The 12614-nt window shown below is 38.2% G+C and overlaps 1 protein-coding gene across 1 annotated transcript in view; it reads left to right on the forward strand.

Moving 5' to 3' along the window:
* Positions 1–12290, forward strand: part of LOC306999668 (adhesion G protein-coupled receptor E3-like) — an 87192-nt gene extending 74902 nt beyond the window's left edge. Inside the window, exons 20-22 of the mRNA XM_079614543.1 lie at positions 8675–8837; positions 9328–10572; positions 11954–12290. Of these exons, the coding sequence (XP_079470669.1) occupies positions 8675–8837; positions 9328–9414 (250 nt within the window). The 3' untranslated portion in view covers positions 9415–10572; positions 11954–12290. The remainder of the gene's footprint in view (positions 1–8674; positions 8838–9327; positions 10573–11953) is intronic.
* The last annotated feature ends 324 nt before the right edge of the window (positions 12291–12614 follow it).

Below are 12614 nucleotides of genomic sequence, written 5' to 3' on the forward strand. Positions count from 1 at the left end.
CATCATCGGCCGTGGCCGGGACACCAGAAAATACATTTTCAGATTTACCTGGGGCGTCGTGAAAACGGCGTTTGTGTGCAGGCAAACGAGCATTGATGCTGATTTGGTGACTGCAAAATACACTGGCACGGTCGCGTATGTTGGGACTGTGCGAGCGAGACATTTTAGTGAAATCCGGCCGCGGCGGGATTTTAACACTGTAGCTTCCCTCGAAGCAGAAGTGCGCATCCTGGCTAAAGACGGGGCTTTCCGGGACTCCGCGCTTTCTTCGTGAATTCAGGAAGAAAAGGGCGCGGGTCGTGAGGACGGTAACGTACGTTCCTCTGCAGAAAAACAGCCATCCAGCCGGTAAGCGCATCGATGCTGGTCTTTCTCCGTCGACGCTCATGAGCGGCGGGGGAGGGGAGATCCTCGGAGCTCGCCCATCCGAAGCGGGAGAGAAAAGCAGTTGTCCTCCACAGACGCGGCTTCACCTTCCTCGTTCATGACGGACGCGGCGGCACACAGCGGCCCTTGTCCGTCGATCATAGAGTCCAGCGAAGCGGGCGGAGAAGCTGGCGGCAGCAGCGGCGAGCACCTCGTGGTGAAGGGAGGTTCCGGGCTCTGCTAAGCACGGCGCTTTTCACGGCGCGGCACTGCAGCGGGCGGAAAAGATGCAGCTTCAGTAAATGAACGCCAGGCGAGTCCGCAGAGTCACCGTAGGCATCAAATCACAGTGATGGCAGCCGCCATCGACGAGAGCTGAAGCTGCGTGATACTCACAGGCAGGAAACACAAGCACGTGGTCCCCGTCGCTGAGCGGGGCTCTACACGAGCCACAGGAGGTGCGAGACATCTTGAAAAAGACGCTCGGCTCTTTTAGTGTGGAAAAACTGTGTGACGCGACGGCGAACACACACACAAAACACACACACATAATGTAAAGGATATTCCACGCCGGAGAAGCGCAGCAGGGAACGGCGGCTGAAGGCGGCGATGACCAGCGGCTTCAGGTAAGGGCTCGTCCTGCTGAGGTGCTGTATCAGACGGCTGTGGTGGCTCGAATCCGGTCCTACGATGCGTGTAGCTTCGTGAAGTAAAGAAAATCGGTGTGTTAGACAGCTATGCTCGTATTTATAGGCCTAGGCCACGCCTGTTTGGGCGGGAGGTGACGCAGAAGGGCGCGAAGCGTCCTCATTGGTCAGCGTCTCTGGCCTCGCATAGGCTGTGCTTTTCTGGCAGAGCAGCCAATGGGTGAGCTGTATTGCTCCGCCTAGGTTGTATGCTTCAGAAAAGCGTTTTACAATATTACAAAATTAAGGATTAATTTTAGGCTTCAATCTCGACAAAGAAATATCTTTCCCGTAGCGTTCTTTCGACACAGTACGAGAGAACTCTACGTAAGAGAACCATAATTAAAGTCACCATTATGGAGATCAGTGTGTGTTTTAGTTGGGCTCTTCGCCCTTAAATTATTAACTTTAAGTTTTGTTCAGCTGCTGTACATGAGTTATAACAGCAGATGAACAAATAGAAAAAGTGATCTGATGGTGTTGATTGTGTGTTTACATAATCATTCTTTCACAATCATTTACCCTGAATCACTCTGATCATTTTTACAGTGTAACTGACTGTAGATTACGGTAAAGAACTGTACAATTAAAAGTAAATTTACAGGTCAAAGTTTCAGTACAACTTGAAAAATAAGATATTTCTAAGATATTTTAGAATCATAGAAACATTTATACAACCACTAATATTGCTTTTTCATGTTTCACAAAATTAGCTGCTGTGGCTTTCATGAGTTATAACACAATGGAGAATCTACTGAAGCCCGACTTCTTCAACACATCAAATGACACGAATAAAACCATGATGTCCACTGTGATCTCAGCTACTCTTCCCAAAACCACCAACACTAAACTCACCAAACCAGTCAACTTCACCCTCAAACACATCAGAGTGAGAGACTGACATAGACTGTTTAGACTAAATAGAAATAGAAACTTGATGGAAATGAATATTGAAGAGTTCTGTAGGGCCATACATTTATTTTTGTTTTTTTGTCTATTTCTGCTCTTCCCTATTTTATTCAACACAGCAATTATAATTATACAGATCATTTATAGGGAGCAGGTGTTGTGAACGTGCAGTTATCTTAGGAAGCTATTTCTATTGTGTGCAAATTTACTTTTTTTAATTGTGTACCCATGCAGAGATTCATTACTGAGAGAACTGTGATACTTGCACAGGTTTCTGAATTTTATTTTATTAATTTTTTGCAGGAGTTTGACCCTAGCGGTTCTCTGTCCTGTGTGTACTGGAATATCAGCGAGTGGATTGTAGATGGTTGTTCTGTTTTAAAGTCCAACATCAACTACACTGTGTGTTCCTGTGTCCATCTGTCCACATTCGCTCTCATCATGCAAACCAGCCGCCCACCAGATGTGAAAGAACATGTCAGACGGGTAGGATTTATGATGCTGTGTGTCAGAAGTCTGGTGGACTAGATATTTACCAACAGACTTGATTTGAAAGTAGATATTTGTTTTATCTTTCTATGATAAAACATATTTTTTTCTATATTAGTTTTTGATTTATCTGTAATATTTTGCAAGATGGAGATTAATTAATTAATGAATTAATTAAAAGGTATAACTTCTTGGAGAGAAAACTGTTATGTCCTACTACAGTCAGAACCCTACACTGTTAGACCTTACCGGGTTTTTTTACAGTAAAATACTGGCAACACTGTTGCCAGTAATTTACTGTTATTTGTACAGTTATTTACTGTATTATACAGTTTGTTACTGTAAAATGCACTAAATTAAAATTTGACTTAAAACTAATTTCTCTTGCAGAAACCGACTGCCTTAAATTGACCAACTGTAATTTAAATGTGTAAAACTAAAATGTGTAATGCATTAATAATGTGAGATAAGAGTTAAGAACTTCCATTAGAAACCATTAAAAAACTTAAGTACATAAAAAGATTTCCACTGAACCAGCAATTACACTCTGTTAAATAAAGCAACATGCAGCATATCATCGATGTGTCTAGATCTTCTCCTGCACTGAAGCACAGGCTCTACTCTTCAGCACAATGGTGACCCAAAAAACAAAATTTTACAGTAAACTACTGGCAACAGTGTTGCCAGTATAAACCTGTTTTATAACTTACAGTTTATTACTGTTAAAATACATTTTGTGGGTGTGTCTTTTTATCTTACACTGTTAACCCTTTCAACCCCACAGGAACATCCACACTACAAAGAGTAAAAGTAACATTGACGCAGTGTTGCAGTGAGATAATGAAGTGAATATGTAAGTGATTGTTGAGCATTAGTGATGAACACCTGCTGTTAACAAGCAGAATCACTGAAGGAAAGAGGAACACAAGAACAGAAAATAGAGAAACACAAGAACTACAACTGACTTCCAGCCATTACACATTATTACACGTATTATTAACCAGTTTGACTTTATTTCTGTCATATATCTACTGAAGTAGTTATTGAGATGTTTAATTGAAAATGTTTGATTTGAAGTTACCATTATAGAGATCAGTGTTGGCTTTAGTTGGGTCGCTGATGCCAACACATTATTTTTTTCTCTTACTGCTTGAGCTGTGTTTTTGCAAGTCACACTTGTGCACACACACAGTTCGTGAATGATTGTGGTTATATTCACTGTCATGACAAAATCATTATGTGGCCTGTCCATTCACTAAGAAATTAGTTCTCACTCATTCAGAGTTTAATTCTCAATCAAAAGTGTTACATTACCACCACTGTGAAACAACAGCAACAATGACTAATTTATTTAACACATGCATAACCAAAAATAAAAGGGCTACACTGTCTTGTAGAAACACAGAAATATCACATATTAGAACATGCATCTCAACAATGGTAGGAATATATATATTTTTAATTATTATTCATGCAGCAGAGCATGCTGGGAGTTTTATACTATCCTGGTACCCAGCATGCATTGCGACATGAAACTTCTGATCATCACCATTGTTGAGATTCATATGATGATTGTTGATGTCTGTGTGTGTCAGAGTCAAGCAGGAGTTAATTCAATTTTAATGCACTATATGATTTCAAAAATTTTCAGTTGACCTGATTACAGAAATATTGCTGTATTTCATGTTGTAGATTATCAGATATATGGTATTAAACCAGAAATTCACAGCTCACATAAATTAAAAAAGTAATAAATCATGTATAATTTTGAAATCACAAAACCAAAAACTCCTGATCAACTTCCCCTTGACTTTTTCTTGCTGTAACAAATGTGCTTTATAAACTCAATGTTACAACAGCCAGAGAGAGAAGAATGTAAGAAGTTTTGAAGTCAAGGTACAAGAGACCAACTAAAGCAAATACGGATCTCCATCATGGTGACAACAAACTTTATTATTAACTAAATCCCTGTTCATTCTCAACAAGAACTTGAAATAAATAATGTTAAACTGGTTTCACACTCAGTGTGGCTGGAAGTCAGTTGTAGTTCTTGTGTTTCTCTTTTTTCTGTTCTTGTTTCTCTGTCCTTCAGTGATTCTGCTTATCAGGAGTTCATCAGTGTCTCAATTCACTCACTTCTTTTCATTCACTCAGTCAAGTGGACTATATTAGTGAACTAGTGTAGGGAATAGTGAATGAGGGTATAGGGTGTGATTGGGAACACAGCCTCTGAGTGTCGACTTTGAGTGCTGTTAATTCACAGTATATTCCTGTAGGTATATTCCTGTATATTACTGTTTTAATGGAAAATGATATGATATTGTAAGAATGTGGGCTTTTTCTACAGTAAGGGCTAACAGTGTACCTAAACCCTCAGAGAAGTTCTCCAAATGAACTCCCTTTAAAATATCCTCTACAGCCCTGAAAGCTATTCATTGGTTATTCAAGTAATGCTTTAAAGGCAATTAAAGACAAACTTCAGCTCACCTGCCGTGTGGGATGATTCTGTTATGTACATTTGTGAGGACCATGATAGTTTTGTGTAAAAGAGTGGTACATTACATTGTGACTAGTGTCCATTGTAGTGATGTTTTAAGCACAGCTCACAGCTCATTTTCAAACCAAGGAGCTTTTTGTTATTTTGGACAATTGGAAATGTCAGTTAATTTGTCTAAAACATGTTTGTTTTGATGCATCTCAGAGCAACTCACTGCTGAAGCTGTTGAATTTGGTGTGTGTGCCTGTTGGGCTGGTGTTCTTCAGTTTGGCCCTGTTGACCTTTGCCCTTTGTCAGTGGAGTCCTGGAGTGAATAATGTGGCTCGAATCAACCTCTGCATCAGTCTTCTGTGTGCTCACCTTCTGTTCCTGCTCACACAACAGTTCCTGAGCCTCATACGCCCTCATCAGGTGAGAATGATGAAGGAGTCCTACAGCTCAGCACAGTCTCACTGAGAATCATCATAACCATCTCTCATGATCTCCAGGTGTTGTGTGCCGTGATATCCGGTGTGCTGCACTTCCTCTTTCTCTCCGGCTTTGTGTGGATGTTCATTGAAGCTGTGCTGCTCTTCATCTGTGTGAAGAACCTATCACAGATCAGCTCCAAAAAGAGGGAGGTGCTTAGCAGTGGATTCCTGTGTGTGATTGGCTATACGGTTGCTCTGGTTGTGGTGGCCGTGTCTGTCGGGCTGTTTCCTGAAGGATATGGAAGTGAACAGTGAGTTGTTGTTGTTGTTGTTGTTGTTTTTTTGTAAGTTAATGGGGAACTAAAGCAGCTTTTGGAAACCACTACTCAAAATCATTTTATGCACTACACAGTGACATGATAAGTATTTGGTGAAAAACGTATTTCTCATGATCTAGTTTCACAGGTTTGATAACGCAAAACCCTCAAATGTATTAATGACAGAACATTTATTAGTGCAAAGTCTTCAGAGATTTAATGTCTTCTTTTATCTTGAGTTGATTTCATTTAAAGGGCACCTATTATGACATTTAAAATGTTCCTAATGTTGTTTAGGGAGTCCCCAACAACAGTTTTACGTGCATGCAATGACAAAAAAACACTTTCGTTGTCGTATAATATGCATTTATTTTTACCTGATTTGCTCACCGACTCCCAAATGATTCGTTCAACGACTCATTTTTCCAAACCCCTCCTTTGCGCGACGCTAATCTGCGTTGATTGGTTAGATGACCCAGTCATTTGTGATTGGTATACTATATTGTTTAACATGGAGTACAATGATGCTTTTATCCATTAAATTGTGTTATAATAATGATTATAGTCCACTGCTTTGTAGTTTGTAGTAAAAAAATAAAAATAAGATAAAGAATTTAATGTTATGTTAGCGAGCATAGCCTAGAGTTCATATTGTAAAAGCACAATCAGTCTTTGTTTGCGTTAGCCCGATGCATAAACATAACGTTTTTACAAAAAAATAAAAAAAATGCAGAACTTACGGACGTTACTACGAGGTATTACTCTATTCTTTAAGACAACTCCGAAAACAACGACAGACACTTCACATATCTCAATACAATTGTCATTGAAGACCTAGAAGCTAAACGGTGCTTACACAACAAACAAAATAATTATTAAAGGGGGGGTACAATGGTGTTTCATGTATTCAGAGTTGTTTACAGTGTTAAAGAGATGGATTCTCATGCTAATAATGGCCAAAGTTTGAAAAGTTATTTTGAACGAATAACAGAGAATTTCTGTGCTGAAAATCATACTTCCGGGTTGCAACACGTTTCGGCTGGTTTTTTTCTATCGTAGATCTAATGACGTAGACCAGAGTGGAACTCCTTATATGAGCATTGCTCTCGGAAAAGCGCGTTCACGCACACGTCGACCAGAGGAGAGAAAGACCGCGCTCATCGACGCGCTACTACCGGAAATCATCATCAACAGCGCTAAATAGGAATGGTTGATGTCAAGAATGTCTCCAAAAAAGTGTGTTTTGGGATGTGAGGGAAAGTTTACCTTGTTCAGCTTCCCAGAGAACCCAGTGTTACTGGAGCAGTGGATGCAGTTTGTATGTTCTGTGGATGCTCCCGCTTGACTCTATAGCTCCGCCCACGCCCAGAATCAAGGACCTCGGCTTTTTCCGGATAGAATCGGAAAGCTGTATTTTTATTTTATAAATATGATGAAACTAAAGACTTTTTGGAGATATGAAGGACGCACTATTACTCTATAGGTACTCAAGATTAACATGAGATTGACTGAAACTAAGTATTTTACCCCCCCCTTTAAGCATGCTACATAAAACATAAAAGCAACAATTATTAATAACACTTACAGGTTGTGATACGGAGGAGGAAGCTGATGCAAATACACTTGGAACTGAACCTTCCTTCAATATCAGCCGGCTCGCGAATCCAAGTTTGAGTGCATTTAAGTTGGTAAAGCAATCGTCTTCAAAATGGCGCGAACAAAGCACAAGGCTCGGACTATACTTCTGTGGTATAGTTGTATATATGAATTGTAGCCACTTAGTCTTCAAATGCTCCTCCTTGGGCAGATGAAAAAGTTTGTCGCACTTCAGAACACAGTGTCTCGTCGCCATGATATTTTCCCTGGGCTTGGAGCGCAATAAGTGGGCGTATCGTATTCAAATAACTTGACAAGTTGACGTCATCTAGTCAGAGAAAAAGCTTCGGTCTTCTAACGATTCATAAAAATGACTCAGAGTCGACTCTTACTTTTGAAAGACAATAACTTTATATACGGTGCACTTTCATATTTCAAACTTTGCAGGATGTTTTTGTTCACTTAGATCTATGTTACACACTACATGAAAGGTACATTTCAAAATTCCATAATAGGTGCCCTTTAAGGCTGTGGTTGAAGTCAGTTGTAGTTCTTGTGTTTCTCTTTCATTCAGTAATTCTGCTTGTTAACAGCAGGTGTTCATCACTAATGCTCAATCATCTCTTAATTAATCACCTAATTTACTTTCAATAACTCTCATTAACAATTTTTGCACTCTTTAGATTGGGACAATATGTACTGATCAGTGTTGATTTAGGGGATGTGGCTGTGTGCATGTAACGTTGTAGTATGAAGAGCTTGATTAGCTTGTTCAGGTGTGTTTGATTAGGGTTGGAGCTAAACTCTTCAGGAAAGTGGATCTCCCGGTCCAGTGTTGAGGACCCGTGGATTAGATAAAATAAAGATTTTATGTTTATGACTGACAGCTCACAGCTATAGGTCATTTTTATTCAGTATGTATCAAAATCACCCAGAAGATAAAAATTCATTTTTGCACTTTTAAAATGCACTTTTTATATATCAGTATTTCAACCGTCAACACCTAAAATGTTTTTTTTTTTTTTTTTTTTTTACTTATTGATTCAGTTCTTATATTGTGTTTTCCTATAAACAGCTGCTGGATTCAAATGGATAACGGTTTTATCTGGAGTTTTTTGGGTCCTGTTTGCATCATACTAGCAGTAAGTTCTAGTTAGACATATTTCACATTGGCTGTTGAAGTCAAGAAAACTAATCTGATAATGTCTTATTTTTCTGCAGTTAAACATGATTCTCTTCATGAGCATCGCCATCAGTCTGTTTTTAACTCTGACCAAACTGAATGCTGAAGTTTCTCAAATGAAACAAACCAAGTAATATGCATTGTTTGTTGCTCTGACACTGTAGAATAGAACAAAATAGACAACAGAGACACATTCAATATTTCTTTCTCTTTCTCTGCAGGATTATGGTATTTAAAACACTGGCTCAGTTTGTGGTTCTTGGTTGCTCCTGGATTCTGGGTTTCTTCACTAATGGCAGTAAGGAGCTGGAGATCCTCTTCCTGATCTTGAACTCCCAGCAGGGAACCTTCATCTTCCTGGTCTATTGTGTCCTCAATAAAGAGGTCAGACATCACTCAATTTACCACCATATTCCATTTAAAACATAAAAGACTATTACAGTTGTTTTCATGCGAGTCCTGTTCTTATTTTGGCAATCCATGACTTTTAGAAATGTCAGAGGCAGTTGTTTAATCTGTTACTATTTTTCCATTTCCTTCCTGTGACGAAATGTTCAAATGATCCAAAACTATTCAAACTCCAACTGTCAGAAATTCAAACTTTTAAACTTTGAAGGCTCAGCTTTCTTAAGTTTTTTTATTTTTTGTTTTGTCCTCAAGTTCAGCAATTTTATCATCCCGCTCCATAGGAAAATGTTTCACTCTCTCCAGAGACAAATAAGAAAGAAAAGTAGAACATTTGAAAGAGCAACTATAGTCTCACAAAACACATTTCCTTGCCTGTTTTTTATAAAGAAATTCCACTGTGGTTCATGAGTTTTCGAGGTTGTATGTCATGAAGTCACACATCTCCTCTCGTCTCATTCTTGTCCAGGTCAGACAGCAGTACAGGAAGTGCTTCAGATGTCTCTGCTGTGGACTCAAACCCAACAACATCAAAAGTGTCCAGAAAAAATCCTGAGGAGTACATCCATATTCAAGAGATGAATGCAACAGAATCAAAGATTTCAGATATTAACGCCAGTCTCAGCTTATGCCTGCAAATTAGCAATCAGCCTAACATTATACAGGTCTTATTTTTTAGATGTCATAAATTTTTCTATAAATCTTTTAACTTTTTATTACTACTTAATACTATTACTACTTTTTTTTACTATTAGTTTCTCGGTGGAGGGTTTGTTGCCTCATTCTTTTAGACACGTGTGTGATTTATTTGACTGGAGACCCCTAAAGTGATTTGTGTTTCCTTTATTGCACTTTAATTCTTTAGGGGGCTTTCACACTGGTGGTTCTGAACGGGGCACGGTTCACATGAAAAATCGCTAATGTGAACGTTGTCATGCGGAGCCGGGTGCGCACTGGGATCCCGAACCCGAGACTACCTGTAGGTGGCGCTATGAGTTCGGTTGCTCCCGAACCGTGCCGCAGTTCGCGTGAATGTGAAAGCAACACAGACTCGGGTGCACGCTTCAGGAAGTAAAGTGACCTGCGCATGTGTTTTAGCGGATTATTATGTATTCAGTTAAATAAAACACATGTAAGGGATGATAGTGTTGATGATTTACCTTGGATACGAGCGAGAGTGAGTCTGGAGTGTATTCGCGCATAGCGCGTGGAATCAGGGCAACACATTTGGAAATCCACTGTCTCCTCAAAAAAGTTTGTTTGCAAGCAGCAGAAGGAAGCCCATCTTATGCGACACACACACAGTAAACCTGTGTTCACTCATCTGCGCATAATAGCACCGAATTAATAAAAAACACAATATATTGACCCGCGTTCATGCGCCGTGCACGTTTGCGATGACGTAATGCACGCAAACGCACCAGGGTCCGATAGAATCAAGTCGAGCGTGAAACCAGACCAACGCTGCGGGGGCGCCGGGAACAATCGCGCTCGGACCGCAGCAAACGAGCCCAGTGTAAAAGCACCCTAAGTTAACTTTAAGAATATTTAGTGTGACAAAGACAGTAAATGATTGTAATTTTTTGCTTATTGATATTATTATTATTATATAACGTATTTATGTTTCCCTTTTATTATATTTTCAGCTTTAGTAAATATTAAGAAACTTAAGATTTACTGTAAAGATTTTACTCTTTTACAACAGATGTTTTATGTACACTGTAAAAAAAATCCCGTATTTTTTACGGAATAATGCTGGCAACTTTGGTTGCCAGAACAATTCTGTAAAAAATACATTAAAACTGTAATCACCTTTACGGAGCAGCATGTAAGTTTTACATTTTAAACTGGTATATTTAACAATGGATTTCAGCAATATTGACATGGCCATAAAGTTATTGAACAAATTCCTTCAGTAAGAATTGAAAACACCTGATGTTAACAAGCAGAATCACTGAAGGAGAAAACCATAATTAAAGTCACCATTATGGAGATCAGTGTGTGTTTTAGTTGGGCTCTTTACCCTTAAATTATTAACATTAAGTTTTGTTTGGCTGTTGTACATGAGTTATAATAGCAGATGATGAACAAAGAGAAAATGTGATCTGATGGTGTTGTTTGTGTTCTAACATAATCATTATTTCACAATCATTTGACCTGAATCACTGAACTCATATAGAGTCCAATTCATGAGTTAGGTTACTTTATTATCTATAGTGGTACCGTCATTGAACACCATAATACTATTAACTTTTACAATGTAATCCAAATAATTTCTAAAAAGTTTCTCTTGTTCAAAAAAGAGACACACAGACATCAATAATCAGCCTGTGGATCTCAACAATGGTGACATTTATAAAGCATGTTGCAGTGCATTCTGGGTTTTACCAATCAAAACTCATTCATGGCTCCCATCATGCATTGCTGCATGAATAAATAATGAGCTTATGATCAGAGGTGATCTGTTTGTCACCATTGCTGAGATTCATACGCTAAATCTTGATATGTCTGTGTTGCCAAAACATTTTTTAATATGAATACATTTTTTTTTATTTGTATTTTTATTGATTTGATTATTTGAATTTCATTGAAAAGGCTAAACATATTATGCAGCTAAAATTAATAAAATAAACCTAACTCATATGAGTTCAGTGATTCAGGTTAAATGATTGTGAAATGATGATTATGTTAAAACACAACCAACACCATCAGATCACCTTTTCTATTTGTTCATCTGCTGTTATAACTCATGTACAACAGCCAAACAAAAACTTAAAGTAATAATTTAAGGGTAAAGAGCCCAACTAAAACACACACTGATCTCCATAATGGTGACTTTAATTATGGTTTTCTCCTTCAGTGATTCTGCTTGTTAACATCAGGTGTCTTCAATTCTTACTGAAGGAATTTGTTCAATAACTTTATGGCCATGTCAATATTGCTGAAATCCATTGTTAAATATACCAGTTTAAAATGTAAAACTTACATGCTGCTCCGTAAAGGTGATTACAGTTTTAATGTATTTTTTACAGAATTGTTCTGGCAACCAAAGTTGCCAGCATTATTCCGTAAAAAATACGGGATTTTTTTTACAGTGTATCTTCATATGCTCTACTGGTGTCAGGGTTTTATTCTATATCTCGTCAGTTATGTTTCCCTTGTTCTAGTTTCTCGAGAATTATTAGTTGCCATGAACATTCATTAACATTTTTGGTGATTTTGGATTGTAATTATACCTGTTTCAAATAAGTTATTTTGCTTGCTTTTGGGTTAATGTTAGGTAAAGATGCTTGAATGCTATTTGCTTGTAAAGTACCTGCAAAAGAGAATGATATTACAATTGAACTTTCTTTCTTAAACTGATTTGAAGTTTTACTTTTTGCATTAACTGCTTTGTATTGTAACTAATAAAATACGTATTTTTGTTGTTTCGATCGGCTCCTGTGAAACTTTATTTATGACTACACAGCAAAATCCCCAGTGTTAAATCAACACTGCTCGGAGCATATATGGTCCCACTCTACAGAGTGTTAAAATAACACTGAAGCAGTGTTAAAGTTAATGAGATAATTAAGTGATTAATTAAGTGATGATTGAACATTATGATGGACACCTGCTGTTAACAAGCAGAATCACTGAAGGAAAGAGAAACACAAGAACTACAACTGACTTTTAATCACAGCTTTAAATTAAATCAGCTGAAGATAAAAATAAGACATTCAATCTGTGAAGATCTCAACAGTGAACGATTAAACA

Source organism: Phoxinus phoxinus (genome assembly GCF_949152265.1).
Source record: "Phoxinus phoxinus genome assembly, chromosome: 6".
NCBI classification, from domain to species: domain Eukaryota; kingdom Metazoa; phylum Chordata; class Actinopteri; order Cypriniformes; family Leuciscidae; genus Phoxinus; species Phoxinus phoxinus.